Source organism: Hippopotamus amphibius, chromosome 15 (assembly GCF_030028045.1).
Source record: "Hippopotamus amphibius kiboko isolate mHipAmp2 chromosome 15, mHipAmp2.hap2, whole genome shotgun sequence".
Classification (NCBI taxonomy): domain Eukaryota; kingdom Metazoa; phylum Chordata; class Mammalia; order Artiodactyla; family Hippopotamidae; genus Hippopotamus; species Hippopotamus amphibius.
Genome location: NC_080200.1, coordinates 65,991,152 through 66,006,405, shown reverse-complemented (window position 1 = coordinate 66,006,405; position 15,254 = coordinate 65,991,152). Strand labels below are relative to the sequence as shown.

Genomic DNA, 15,254 nt, shown 5'->3' with positions numbered 1-15,254 from the left:
GAGACCTCTGTGCTGTGTTAAGTGAACGAAGATTATTTTGTGTACTAGTTTATGGCTGATGGAATGCCTGCATGCACGCGTGTATGCAAGGGCTCGGAGCAGATGCAGGTCGCTCGCTTCTACAGCACGTGCGCAGGTGAAAAAATTGGTATCTCAGCTACTTCCTGTTACGATTTTTCTGAATCTAATATTCCGTGTTTTTATTTCCAGTTGATGGAATTTGTATTTGTTCTAAGTACTGTGTTCCTTGTTTTCTTCTATTATTTTCTTTTCTTTAGTGATTGATGTGCTAATAAAGTATCTGGATTGGTGTTCTGCTTAGGTTTTCTCTAATAAGAACCTCTGGATGCTGAATTGGTAGTGCTAAACTTTAAGAAGCGGTGTTGAAGTCAGTGGGGGGTTGACTTTCACTTTGTTCTGTTCTTTTTTATGACTGGATTACTATCTTCTTTTTAAAAAATTCTGGCTTATGCATGTAGTTGACTTGTATGCCATTTTGCTTTCCTTTTTAGTACTTTTTGATGGTACTATTCATTAGACTTTTATTTTCTTATAAAAAAAAGAAAGGGCTGTTGGTGGATAAAAAGTTAGGGGAATGTTAAAAATCAAGTCTGTAATCCTCTCTTCATCAGTCCACTTAGACAAACGAGAATGTATTGGTGTGAGGTACCAGAGAGCATGATAGCTGGCAGTGAGAAGAGCATCCCTGCCGCGTTCCCATCCTCTGCACTTGGCTGCAGGGCCACCCCTGTCCCTGCTTGGTCCTCCTGCTTGTGCATTGGAGCTTTCTCCTTGGGCCTGTTCAGGATGAAGCCAGATATGATTGGATGATAAAACATGATTAATGAAGAAAGTAGAATTTTAATAAATGTGTTTATACATAGCCTGTATCATATCAAATAAAAATATAAAGCCAGAGCGTTTAAAAAAAGGAATACTTGGGGGAAAAAATACCATTATAGTCCAAGACTTCCAGATTCTGTTCTACGGAATTCAACCAGTGTGAGACACAAAAATAAGTAAAGAGATAGTGGAATTCAACAATATAAAAAAGTAAACTTGAATGAAGACTGTGTTTTTTCATACGTCTATGACATTTGCAAAAACCAGTCATGAATTTGGCCACATGAAAACCTTAATTTTTAAAAAGTAAAGATTCTGCACTCAAGATTCTCTGGTAATGATTTAGTAAAATTGGACATAAATAATTAGAAGATTCTATAAAAATTCCCTGGAGATTGAGATTCACAGTCCTAGACAATCTGTGAACACATAGAAACTCGAAAGTAAAATCACAGTATTCGGTATGACAGGAAAACCCTTCATACCAAAGACCTCTGGTTTTTAGAAAACTTAAACTCATCGAAATAGTGTAAATGTCTTCATTATTAAACAAGTAATAAAGTTCCCCGATAATAATCTTAAGAATTAAAAATTTGAGAAGGAATCTAGGGAAAAAAAATATAATTTAAGAGGTAATAGTAATGAAGTAGAGAACAAAAGAAATTGCCTTTAAAAGTTACTAATAAAGCAGAGAACTTAGTTCAAATTAATGTAAAAAAAGAAAAGCAAAAATATTCCAGGATTTCAGAATGAGAGAGGAGATGTGAGTAGAGATAGAGGATAAAGAATGAGAAGACTACCACCTGCAACTTTATAGCAACAGCTTTGGAAACCTAGCATGATTTCTCAGCAACATAAAAATGGTCAAAATTGACTTTGGGGTAAAAACACTTGAATGAACCAGTTGTTTTCAATTATAAAAGGTTGAAAAGATGATTAAAAATTTAATATATAAGAAGCATGTATAGTTTTCACCTGAATCTTTTCTAATCTTTAAAGAACCAACTAATTCCAGTCTTTTTCAGGTATAAGAGAAGATTGAAAGCTCCCTGTTCATTTTTAATAACAAAACCCAATAAAAAATAACACAAAAAAGAAAAAAAATAATAAGTCCATTGCTGGGTATGTACCCAAGAGAAATCAAATTTATGTCCACAAAAAGGCTTGTACAAGAATGTCCAAAGCAGCGTTATTAATTAAAGCCTAAAGCTGAAAGTAACCCAGGTGCCTGTCAGTAGGCAAAGGGACAAACTGGTTTGTGGTTTGGATATATATATCCATATAATGGATTCCTGCTCTGCAGTAAAAAGGTGTGTTCAAACTAGTTATCCATGCAGGAACGTGGAAAAATATCCAAATACCATGCACAGCTGTAAAAGAAGCCAGACAGAAGAGCCTAGTACTGTCGAATTCAACTTTATGAATTTCTGGAAAAAGCAGGTTGATATCTAGGGTCAGAAAGATGACAGATTAATTTATTAAAGAATATTTTAAAGATTAAAAGTTTTTTTTTTATATAACTTTAATTCCCTGATTTGAGTTAATGAAAATTTGCATTCCTCTCTGGGTTGCAGTGTCTTTCCTGCCTGACTGGATCCTGCATTCTGCCTGCAACTGTTTGACCTGGCCCGCCTGCCACCATACATAGTCATTGTAGGTCAGGTGTTATGACTAAGATAAACATAGTTCCTTATTCAAAGTAACTTTCAATAGGTGTCCTTTAAAATTGAGTGATTAGTCATGTGATGCTTGTTTTACTCTTTGAGATCACCCATGTAAGATGTGTTGTATTTGAAGCCCTAAACTTCCTTTTGTCTTCTTTATTCGCTAGAATGCTCCTGTAGATGTTGGCTTCATGGTTTCTAAGCTGCTTTTGACCATACAGTTATGTCCAAAGACAGAATTTCAGTCCAGTGAAAGATTCGGTGAGGACCTGAGTGATGCCACGTGGGAGTACATCTGCGCCATCGACTTGCTGTGCTGCCATCAGAAGTGGGTGTGGACACACGACAACATCATCAGGTACAGGGCTGCTCTGCGGGCTCGGGCGGGGCTCTTCGCACTGCCAGGTGGTCTGTGTGGTGACTGCCGCACTGTGGGGGGAGTCGTTCTTGCTGTGTGAGGCAGCTGAAACATTTACAAAGCACACCTTGCTTTGGATAAGAGTTACTAAAACTACTCTTTAAATGCCACTGTCACTGCCCCATCCCCTCGCTTTATTTTTTTTTATTGTACCTTTCACTGCTTTTCATTATATCCTCTTATTACTCTTTCCTGAAGGAAAGTGAATCTCATGCAGGGGGGACTTTGGTTCCCTGGCCTCCCCCAACATGTAGAGAGAGCTGTGCCCACACAAGAGAGGTGCTCGGCGAGTGTGTGTAGATTGAAATGTAACGATCATTATCTTAATGTGCAGATACTAAGGAAAACCCACAGGAACAGAAATACTCAAAATTCTGGGGTAGCAGGGGCGCTTCTATCCCCAGTGACAGATGTGACCACCGGGGATGGTGCCGGTCAGAGGTGCTTTGTCCAAGGTCCCCCTGCCGATGGTGTGGACGGAGTGCCCAATATCAGGATCTCTGCCAGAGTGACTCTAGACCCCGATTCCTGAGCACTGTGGTCACTCTGACCGTGTTTTTCACATACATGCAAACAGAGAAGTCTGTGGGAAGAAGAGCCCCAAATTAAAAGAGTGGTCGTTACCTGAGAGTATGTTATTTGGGGTGCTTTTACTTTACATTTTCCTTTCGTTTGTTTGTGTTAAACTTTTCTAATGTTATAAGTACGATGTAAGAAGGTAGGACGTTTTTGAAAAGTGAAAGCAAAGAGGAGTTGCCACTGTTTTCAATCACGAGAAAGTTTCTGTAAATCCACGTGAAGTGTGGTTCATTTCCTCTGGTTTAGTTGTTTTTACAAAATACAGCCTGCTCGTCCTTGCCCCTGCCCGGGAAATTAGGCTTCCAGAACACAGGTGCGGCCTGATGTCTGGATGGTCCACGTGAGGACCCAGACTCTACTGCTTCCGGTTCGGTGACCTGGGGACGTTGTTCAGCATCTGTACACAAAGCCTTGTGGAAAGGGTGAAACACAGTAAAGATACCAGCGTGATCGCTTGCAGCCTTTTTAAAGCCACTGTGAGCACAGAGATCCTGAATAGTTGGAAAGTATGTGAACCTTCAGCATCTGTTCTCATGTTAGCCAAAAACGCTACCTCCTTAGATGTTCCTCTTCACTAACTGTCTCTTATGGACCATTTTTAAGATAAGTTCTTAATATTTGAGCGATGGTGGGCGAGCATACTTTCATGTACGTGCATAATATTTGTTGTTATTTTGTAGTAAGGAGCTGTGGCCTGTAATGGATAAGTGGATAAAATACAGGAAAGGACATGCAAACATTGCATACACTCCTGATGTTATTATAGCATCAATCCTGAGGCTCATTGGTAAGTTGTCTGTTGTATTAAATTTGGTCTTGTTATTGATGGTGTCTTGGTGGGAGAATAAGTGTGTAATAATATATCTTGAGTGAACCTTCACTGTAATGACTGACTTTACAGCCATCAGAGTAAGTACTTTTGAACTAAGTTAATTTTCATTACTCATACTCTGTCTTTATAAATTAACGTCGTATTCAACTTTGTCAGAAATTTTTCATGTTAGTACATTTTATTTGTAATTGAGCTCTTGATTCTCAGATGTTAATTTTAATACACACACGCACACACATATATATACACGAGGATGCAAAAATTGCTATAAGTTACAGTCTAATTTGATTTATAAAATAAGTGTATCTTTCCCTGATGCAGCCCAGTTGTTTTCATACTTGCTCAGTAAGGATGGTGATGCACTTCCATAACTGGGGACTAGTTTTATTTTGTTTCTGTGTACTCTAAGCTGAGTATACAGAAATTAAAATCATTCTTTAAAAATATTTTAAATGAAACAGATTCTTTTTGATCTCAGATCTAAAGAGGACCTCAGTGGCCATTTAGTTCTGCTCCTCCCTTTCACCTGCAAATCTTTAATTTTTCTTTTTACTTATTTTTTTCTTTTTGCCCAATCTCTGACAAACTGCTCTCTGGTCCCTGGCTCATCATCAATCCTGAGATCTGTTCATTATTCCAAGGCTCTCTTTACTTTGAACTGACTCTTCTATCTGCCATGTATTGATTGCTTGGGGGCTGACAAAACAAGGTTCACCCTATTTCTGTGTCAGGGCCCTTTAGATCCTTGAAGAGCGTTATCATGTCTTTTAAGTGTCTTTGGCATATAATTAAGTAAAACTCCCAAGGTAATACCATTTGAAATGAGGTTTGAGAATTTTTAAGTCATGTCAGTCAGTCTTATAAATAGATCTCAGTAAGAAATATAATATCCCAGACTAATTTTGTTATTGTATATCTGCAAACATGCATTCCTGCACTGTGCACATTTTACATGCAAACATAGGAACATTGTAGTAAATAAATATATAAACTGGGTCTTGACCGCAACATGGTTTCGAGCTGGACGTCTGATAATTTTCACTGGAAATAACCAAACATCACTTGGAGTTGAGATACCAAACGTGAAAGCATGAAGGTGTGGAAGTGGAGAAAACTTAACTGCTCAGTGGGGGAGCTCCCTGAATGCCTCAGGCCCAGTGCCGTGAGGACCAGTGTCTGTCCCGAGCAGCAGGAGCAAGGACGCAGGAGGGCCAGTGACCGCATTTTCAGCCATCAGGTGGTGGCATCTGTGTGTCCGGAAATTCTGGTTTCAGTAGCAGCTTCTCTTATGGATTCAAGAAAGAATGTTCATACTTTGAACTAATTCATTCTAAACTGAGAAACCTTTTTGAGAATTTAAGAAATTAGGAACGATGTAAAGTCTATAAATACTTGCATGTTGACCTAGAGGAAGAGTGTATGGAATGTGCTAAGGAATACGATGATTTTGAAGACACACTTATAAGATATGCTGTGAGTTTTGCTGTCATCCTTGCAGTTATCTCCTTCTGTGTTTACTGAGTGTAACAAGAAGGGAAGGGAGAGTGGGCGGCCGCGTTTCTGGTGTTGCCCGTCCTGCCTCTGGGAAGCGTTTGTGGTGGGGGGTCGGCCTCACACGTCCTCCTCCTCTGCACTTAGCTCTCATCAGCTTTGGCGGATTGTCCAGATTGCCTGAAAGCATTTTTAAAATGACAGATTCTCAGGTTCCACACAAAACTGCACAAGATTATAGAACTACTTTTGAATATATACCTTAAAAAGTAACTCATATGTGGATTAAGAGTATGTTATGGCTTATCCAAAAACAAGGATATATAATTGTAGGAAGAAAATCTGACTGGTAGTTTTAGTCAAACTCAGGTTAATTTAGTCTCTAAATCCTTAAAATATAGCTTTTGAGAAAATAATTTATAACATTTGATAATATACATTACTTACAGTAATATATGTATATTTTACATATTAAGGGTGATATAATGCAATGATGTATGTTATAGGAATAATTAATGATGTATACTTAATATATAATTAAAAATACTGTATAATAAAATGATAATATATAAATAAATAAGTAGTTCAGAGGATGGCTAATTAGAAGGGAAGTGTAATGTCGAAAATAAGAGCAGGGTCAGGACTAGCAAACCCTTCTCGGGTCCACAGGTGGGCAGGTGGACCAGGGCAGGGCGAGCCACTGCGAGTGAGAGGCCTGGTGTGGAGAGAGCGGCAGTGGCCGCTGGGCTGTTCTGGGAGAACCGTGACTGAGCTTTGCTGGGCCCCCCGAGCAGAGCCAGTGCTGGTGTCCCAGCAAGCAGGTCGGGCTGAGGGGGAGGGCACATGCAGGTGAGGCCTGCTGTGTGGACTGGGTGGAATCCTGAGACGGGGCTTTAGGGTGGGATGTGTGCTTTCCTTTCCCACACAGTTGTCTTGAGTTGGAGTTTGAACTCTTTCTAAGAAGAAACTCTATTGGGGAAGTTTCTTGGAGTTTCTGAAGCTGACATTTACTAAAGAATTTAGCAAGTAATTAAGTTGGTTGTCTATGATTTCTTAATTATAAATAAAGTCACAGAGCAGGCATTCATAAATTAAAGGAATTGTCTGTATTCTTAACTCCAAATTTGTAAATCCTAATTGGATGTTTACTCCATGGGAAGTAAAACAAACTTTCTGTCAGAATGGTTCAGTGTTATCTGATGTTGGATTGGAGTTTGACAGCCGCTGTTAGCAAAAGGTCACGTGATTATTAAATGGGGTTTCTCTAACCTACCTTAACAATAATGGATTAAAGAGCATTTTGTGGGACGTTTGAATGGCTCTAGACCTCTGGCAAGGTGGAGGATGGGAGAACCTGCTCCAGGCTGCGCGTGTCCTGGCAGAGTCGGGGCCGGGGGGCAGGGAATGTGAGCCCCTGGGTGGGAAGGGAGCAGAGTGGGGGCGGAAGTCTGCCTGCCACTGGAGGCGGCAGAGTATAAAGCTGTGTAACAGCTTTAACTCCTGAGGTGTCCCACCCGGCGTCAGCAGAGCCTAGAAGCTGGGATAGCACTGTTTCCCATGTCAGGTTTTGCGTGTCAGGCTGCAGTAGCCAGGACTTGTGGATGTCTATCTAGTGTCGCACCACATTGTCAGCTTTTCTTCGCAGCTGTCTTACCTCATCCTTTCCTTAACATACCTGCATCTGAAATCCGGAATGAGAACCCTGGGTAGCTGTCCTGCTCTGAGTCCTGCCCTGTAGACTGGGTCACCTTCCCTCGCCCTCAGCTCTCCTCCTTAGGCTTCCCTGAGTGTGGAGTGGGGCGTCTCTGACATTGACTAACTCCACATTTCTTGTTTGAATTTTAACATGGCTGGACCGCCCTGGACCCACTCACGTTCCTTCTGTAGAGGGACTTTTTTCCCCGTTTATGTAGCAAGTTTGTCCATCATCTTTGTCAGGTCGTATACATTTAAGGCTTTTCCCCAAAACCATACACCTCAGACTCATGATTTCCTCTTATTTTATCTCTGATTTGCTCTGTTAACTTAAGTAGCTTATGAAACCCAATTCATTAAGCATTTTTAATTAGAAGAAAGGGACCCGTTATAACGCAGTCATATATCATCTGGGCTCGCGTGCATATCCCATGGCCAGGTGATCCCGCATCTGCTCTGGGCACACACCCTGGCCCTTTCCCTGCTGTTAGTCACGCATTGAATACCCCGATAGGTTGTCTCAGAGGACAGGTCTGGCGACGTGCAGTTAGCACTTTGATCGAATTGCAAGGAGATATTTAAGAGTGCTCAGTACCTTGAAATTTCTGATCTCTGAAGCATACTACTTTTCAGCCCGTAAAAGACTGCCTAAGGGATTATCCAGATGTTTACGGTTTCATCCTGGATTAGGAATTATCTGGAGAGTCATTGATTCGTAGGAACTTACCGAATGTCTGCTGTCTGTCACAGCATTCAGCGTGCATGAGTTCCTGTAGGGCACACAAGGTAGGAAAGTTTCGTTAGCGTCCCGTGCCTCAGTTTCTCCATATTCAAGGCAGAGCTGGGGCTGGCGGACTGGCACGCGCGTAAACCTGTGGACTGGTTGTAGCCTCGGGCGGGAGCAGGGACACAGCGCAGCGAGTGTGCAGGGTGGTGTCGTGGTTGAGAGTGCAGGGAGAGCTGTGAGCAAGCAGCATCCGGGACCTGCCCCAGGGGCCCCCCCGTGTCACAGCAGGGCCGGGAGAGGCCGCGCTGTGAGGGAGGCACAGAGGCTTCTGCTTTGAAGTGAGCCGGCTTCCACAGGACTGTTGGAAAAACGGAGCGTCCAGGTGGGTAGGGAAATAGTGTTCTCCTGTTTAGTGCCCTAGTGACACCCCCAGAGAGCTTTTGTCACTCCAGGTTTTGCGTGTCAATGATTGTACTAGAAAGTAAAACTAGGACTTCAAAAAATGTTTACTCTTCATTTAAAATTAATAATAATAAACATGTTAACAAATGATATTTTTAATGAAAAACATTTTCAGAACAAACAAAAATATGCGTGGGAAGAATGGGACCTTATCTTGTTGCAGAGCTCTTTGCTGTCTGAGTTCATAGCGGAACTGGTTTCCCATCGCTGCTCTGCAATTCAGTCTCTGGCTGTGTGTTGTTTTGGTTGAAGTATTTGGAGAAAAAGCCAGTCCGATACAAATATGTAGTTGATTAAAGGAGTATTTTAATAGCCCTTTCAAGTAATTGTGGATGTTCTTCCTTGACACTGCAGTAGAACTCAAGTGATGATTTCTTAAAGGCTAGTTGCACTGTGAAATCTGAAACCTCATCAGTGAACCTTGCTGCTCTGTTGCACGAAAGTCCTTTGAAGTCCAGCTGACTTGTTGAAGGGATCTTTTGCCCATTCATGATTTTGTAACATGCAGCTGCTCACTTGGAAGATATTGATACGTACAAATCTTCCAGATGTCAACAGTATCATGAAAACAGACATTAATATCATCACCGATCTCATCAGAGAATTCTTAAGTATTTGAAGCTGTCGCGCTTAGGGTCGGTGATGGAAGTTTCTCCAAAATTCTAACTTTCTTAAGAGCTCAAGTTTTATTATTGACAACAGTAATAAATTTCCTTTCAGTGCCAGGTTTACGTTACTAAATTTTAAGAAAATGTCTATCTCGGTCTAAATAGCCGTAGTTTGTCAGTGGTTCTTTCAGTGAAACGTGGGTGTTTCATGGAGAAAGCACCCAGTTCCCTTCCCAACTGAATCAGCTGCACAGGTGCTTTTCCTGGAGGCAGGTGGGGTGCCAGGGTTCCAGGGACATGCCTCAAGTGCCCTTCCTGTTCCGTCCCTAGAAGCTCACAGAGCTATGAGCTCAGGGGTCTGGATTTCCTAGGAACCATTGTTACTGCTTCATCAAGGACATTCTAAGTGAGTGAGTTTCCCGACTGTGAGCTCCTGGCCATGGAGAGTGACCCCCGTGCAGTGTTGCTGCCCCTGCCCTGCCTGGTGCTGAGGGTCCACTGGTTTGACTGCTGCTGCATTTGTACCGTTAGGCCGCATCTCAGCGCTGGGAGGAGGCACGTCAGCTCTTAATGTTGTTGGGAAAGCGGAGTTTGACCTTGAGGATCCCAGGGTTCCATAGAGCACACTAGGGAGCTGCTGCTCTGCGAGAGAACGGACACTGTGTTAGACAACTACGTCGTAACAGCAAACTGTGTGTCTTACATTTAGTCTGTTAACCCATGGAAGTTAGTCATTTCACACTGAGCCTGCTGAAACCATTCATTCTGCTAAACTCCATTTATTATTTGATCACTGGGAAAGCAACACATTGTGTATCTGTGTTTCATCTGCATGTGTGAAGCATATATGAGATGACAGTCACTTAGTCAAAACCCACTCCACCCTCCCCGGGACGAATGGTGCTGTATTGAGTCCTGATGCTTCACTATTTAACTTGTATTCGTTTAAGAATAGGTACCTATCTTACTTCAGTTCAGGATCCTGAAGCTTAATGTACATACTGTTAAACGAAAGAAAACCTAAGTTTTAAGTTCTCATGAAAAGTTCACATTTAACCGCAGATGTTTTACATTTTTTTTCCCACAGGTCGTTTAGGCCAGTTGGGTTTGAAGGAAGGGTTTCCATCTGCTGTGAAAAATATCAGTGCGGTTATTGGTATGTTTATACAGCATGCTCAGGATGAAGGTAAAACTTCGTTTAATTATTTTTAAATCACTTCCATTCTTCTTCTTCAGCCTCTTTTTGAGTCCGAGCCGTGCGCTGTGCTCTGCGCGTCTCTCCCTGCTTGGGGGTGAGGAGCTGGTCAGGAAGCTACACGCTGCCTGCGCTCTCTGCATGTGAGCGTGCATGGGTTTCCTGTTGTTTAAGTGGTGGCCGCGCGCCCTGTGGGGCAGCGCGTCCCTAAGGAAGAGGAATCTCTCTTATCGTCCTGGCGCTGACGCTCTGTCGCAAGAACTGTCAGGACTATTTTCACGCTGCCCTGTGACCTCTGACCAGTGATGCACCCTCAGCTGCCCACCGAGGCCCGGCTGAGGCTGTGCCGTGACGACCAAGTGCGGCCACACGTGTGAAGCAGCGGCCCCAGGGCGGCCTGCCTGTCATTGAGTACTTAGCATCCCCAGAGCACTGGGAAACGGAGGCCTTGTGAACCGGTCTTTTTTTTTTTTTTTTTAATTTTTATTTTGTTTGTTACCAGTCCCTGAATAGCATGCTTATTTGACTCTCAGTCACAGCCAGGTACCTTTTTTTTTTTGAATTTTTATTTTATTTATTATTTTGGCTGTGTTGGGTCTTTGTTGTTGCACACAGGCTTGCTCTATTGTGATGAGCAGGGGCTACTCTTTGTTGTGGTGTACGGGCTTCTCAGTGGCTACTCTTGTGGAGCATGGGCTCTTGGCGCTCGGGCTTCAGTCGTTGCGCTGCACGGGCTCAGTAGTTGTGTTTCTCAGGCTTTAGAGCACAGGCTCAGTAGTTGTGGTGCACGGGCTTAGTTGTTCCACGGCATGTGGGAATCTTACTGGACCAGGGATTGAACCCGTGTCCCCTGTATTGGCAGGTGGATTCTTTAACCACTGCGCCACCAGGGAAGTCCCTGAGCGGGTCTTCAGAGAGGTGGTTTCCTCTTAATTGGTATACCACAGAGCATGTAATTTTATATTCTTATTCTTTTGTGGGAAGAGCATTAACTCAAAAGTAACCCTTGAAGGATGTCTCATTTTTATTTGAAGGTTATGCAGTCAGGGAGTAAAGCAGTTACACAGTTTCCATCAGAAACACACAGTGAGGTCTGAAATTTACTTGGATGATCATCGTACTTTGTAGGTTGTCTTGGGCTTTCAGGGTGAGGCTCAGGAGGCTGAGCTCACGAGGACTTCTTTCTCTCATTTGATTTTAGCCTAGCTGCTGAGAGAATGCCCTGAGAGTGTACTCTTACCGTCTGGACTGTGTGTTGTCATCAGAGAGTAGCCACAAGAGTGGCTGAGGGATTGTCTCGGCACAGATGCCGGGTGGGCGTTGCCTAGCAGCAGCACGGGCCCCCCTGCTTGGAGGGGCGAGAGGGCCTTGCGTGGCCTGCTCTGGGTTAGGCCTGGTGCTAGGAATCCCTGGGGCGGCCCTCCAGTGGATGGCGTTGGCTTCATTCTGTGCACAGGAAACTAACGCCTCGCAGGAAGCGTGCTCTGCTTGAGGCCTGGAGCTGGTTAGCGCCACCAGCTCACAGCCGGGCTGCCCGAGGCCAGAGCCTCAGCTCTTCACACAGTGCACGCGCTCTTACCTGTTCGTCATTCTTAAATCCCTGTGTAAAACTCTTACTCTTACACTGCTTTTCAGTCTTTATTATGTGCCCTTCTCTCTGCCTCTCTAATTACCATGTAGATAAGGGAAAGTAATTTTAAAGCTGTTGGAGTACTACCTAAATCTACAGCATGGACATTTGAACCTATGGGTTTTGTGATATTTATTTTTAAATAGTGGTAGTTTGCCCTGTTGGGCATTGCATCTCTAACAGTATATAGTTAATAATAAGTTTTAATGAAATAACTCCTGAATTTTTAACTAGATTATTGAAGTGAATTTAACTAAAATTTAACTAAATTAAATTTGGATTAAATAACTTCTAAATAAACTTCTGCTAAATGAGAACTCATACACCATAATCTCTAACCTGGCTGTAGTCTACAATTAAATGCCATGATCTATAGTCACATACGATAATCGAGTGTGTAAGAGTGTAGTATATGCTGTACTGCATACTAAAAACTAGTTCTTCACTTGCTCTCATTTCATTATGTTTTTCATTTCCGAAGTCCACATATAAATACTTCCAGGGGATATAACAGAGTCATTTATTTGACAAGTGCTTCGGGACCCACATTTTATTAACACGTAAACACGGGGTGTGACCTCTCCAGAACTGCTTTGGAAAGCCTAGCACTGATCACGAGAGGGCGGGTGCTTCGGGCCCTGCACCCTGACTCCCATTCGCTGTCCTCGGGACGCAGACAGCACCCAGAACCTGTAGGGAGCTGTGCTGCGTTTTGTTTTGTCTTGTCTTGTTTTGTTTTGTTTTTCCCATTTGCCGAAGGGATTTGAGTGAACTTTTTCATTGTAGGGTTTTTTTTTTCTCACTATTTAGTTGTCATTGCTGGTGGAAAGTGTTTGAATAGTATTAACAACATGAACATTCTGAATAGCAAAGATTGTCTTGTGTGATGACTGACGTGGGAATTCTCCTCAGACATACCGTGGGGCATCCAGCTGGCAGCCGTGTACGCTCTGTGCGACTTGAGTCCCAGCAACCCGGCGGAGATCTCCAAGATCTTGGAAGCCTGGCGCACAGAGACCTCTCGCTGCGTCCCGACCGCGGTGCTCAGCTCCCTGGAGGAGGTCAGCGCGCTGTGCGCGGAGGAGCATGGCTGACCGCCCAGGTCACGCCCGGAGAAGTGCCTTCACGTGTCTCGGGTGGAGACCGATCCGTCAGCTTCCAGGATGCAAACCGAGGTTCCGGAGAGAGAGGTCGGGGAGATACAAGTGCTGGGGGGTCTCCTCACTGCGGCCGAGGCCGCGAGACAAGCAGTGGCTGCTCTCCCTGAACCGCACACGTTTCACTTACCGCCGTGGTGATCACGTGACATGTGGACGGTCGTTTGTCGTGTCTTGGTCAAACAACAAAAACTTGAACTTAGCCCTTTTTTGCTGCAGAAAGTGTCCTTTTAGTCGCTTTTTAAAATTGAGTGGCATTTTGTAATGAATTTAATATAAAAATATTGATTTGGTTCCTGAGCCAATTTTGGACTTTGTGCCCAAATGACTGACTAGGAAACACTGAGGAGGCTAAAACAACTAGAAGACTCCTCCCCTGTCTTAGCTGGAAATGGGCTACAAAGTTCTCTCAAGGTATAGTGTGCAGCTGATCAGAGTAACTAAACAGGGAGAGCCTTTAGAACTTAACCTTAATGCATTTCTTCCTATCTCTAAAGTTCCTTAAACATATTTAACTAGGTATCAGGAAAAGGGGAACTGAGAGTAGAGCATCCCGCGGGTGTTTGTACCTCACCGTGTACATACAGATGCAGCCGAGCGCGGGCAGGTCTCTGCGTGTGCCGTGTATATATGGACAGCCTATAATGTGTCTCACATTTGATGATGTTCCACTTTCGGAATTTTAGTATTTGTACATAGAAAATGGGTTTCATAACTCACCGTGGTCCTGATGTGTCTTATATTCATCATTTCTTAAAACTCTTGTATGTGTTTTTTATAATAAAAAATAAAAGTAAGCCATGCACACGATTGTCCTGATCAGTAAAGAGTGACACGTGGCCTTACTTCTGCTCCAACCAAAGATGAAGCAAATACTCAGTGCTGGCCAAAGAGAGAGGAGGCCGACTGCCAGAGGAGCCCCCCTCCCGGACGGAGACGGGCGGATTGCCAGGATGTAGTCAGTTCTAAGTGTTCTCCGAGGTGAGCTTAGCAAGAGCAGATACCAGATGAGGGCTGGTTGGCCCTCGATATTGGATTTCTTTGTTTAACTACAGTTGCTATCCTTTAAACGTTGCATTTGACAACTATTTTGTTACTGCTTCCTCCTGTTTTTTAAGTAATTATAACAAACTGAGATTTATAAACAACTCTGCCTTGCGCTTTGGGTGCTCTTTGTTGGTGTGTTCCTTCTTTCTGCCTTTGTCTCTTTAGCATGTGCTCTGTGCCAGGGCCTTGCTGGGAGGAGCTGGTGAAGAAAGCCAGGGCCAGGTTCCCTGTGATCTGCTGATAGAGAAAACCCTACACCGTCTCCCCAGTAAGTCAGCAGTCCAGCTTTTTGGTGAAGTGTGGAGAGGGATGTATGCAGATTTGCAGCAGAAGGGAGGGTCTTCAAGGAGGGTCCTTCCGAGGAAGTAACACGTAAGCAAGGACCTGAGAGGAAGGAGCCCGCCTTGAGAGGAGGGGACCCTGGGATGCAGGGGAAGAGCCTGCCGAGTGTGGGCAGGAGGCTGGTGTGGCCAGAACACGCTGGGTAAGGGGGCGAGTGTCCTTTGGTGACTGCCAGTCACTGGGACCTGGGCAGCCCTGGGCTCAGTCACGCTCCTAGGGAGATTTGAGCAGGTGTCAGTTCACTGGGATGTTCCAGGACACAGGACAGAAGGGTGATGTGGGAGGTAGACCTGTCAGGAGGCTGGGGGTTGACGCTGGCGGCCGTGCAGACCGTGGGGTGGAGGGATGTCACACAGGTCTTGGAGGTGGAACCAATGCTGAGTTTATGATCTGGGGGTGAGGGGCAGATGGGAATTAGGGTTCCCATGGTCTTGGGCGCCTGGGCTTGGGGACAGGCGCTCCGGGTTTGGTGGCAGGAGTCACAAGTCCTAAGCATGTGTTTGGGATGTGAGACATCCAAGTGGTGGTGGCAGGGAGCCTTGATGGGCAGAAGTCGGGTGCAGA

At 43.9% G+C, this 15,254-nt stretch overlaps 1 protein-coding gene across 2 annotated transcripts in view; it reads left to right on the top strand.

Annotated features, from left to right (window-relative positions):
* The window catches only part of ICE1 (interactor of little elongation complex ELL subunit 1), a 58,826-nt gene extending 44,376 nt beyond the window's left edge, over positions 1 to 14,450 (top strand). For both annotated transcript variants that reach the window (XM_057708760.1, XM_057708759.1), the window contains 4 exons: positions 2,675 to 2,865; positions 4,185 to 4,291; positions 10,407 to 10,505; positions 13,057 to 14,450. In XM_057708760.1, the coding sequence (XP_057564743.1) occupies positions 2,675 to 2,865; positions 4,185 to 4,291; positions 10,407 to 10,505; positions 13,057 to 13,238 (579 nt within the window). In that variant the 3' untranslated portion in view covers positions 13,239 to 14,450. The remainder of the gene's footprint in view (positions 1 to 2,674; positions 2,866 to 4,184; positions 4,292 to 10,406; positions 10,506 to 13,056) is intronic.
* The last annotated feature ends 804 nt before the right edge of the window (positions 14,451 to 15,254 follow it).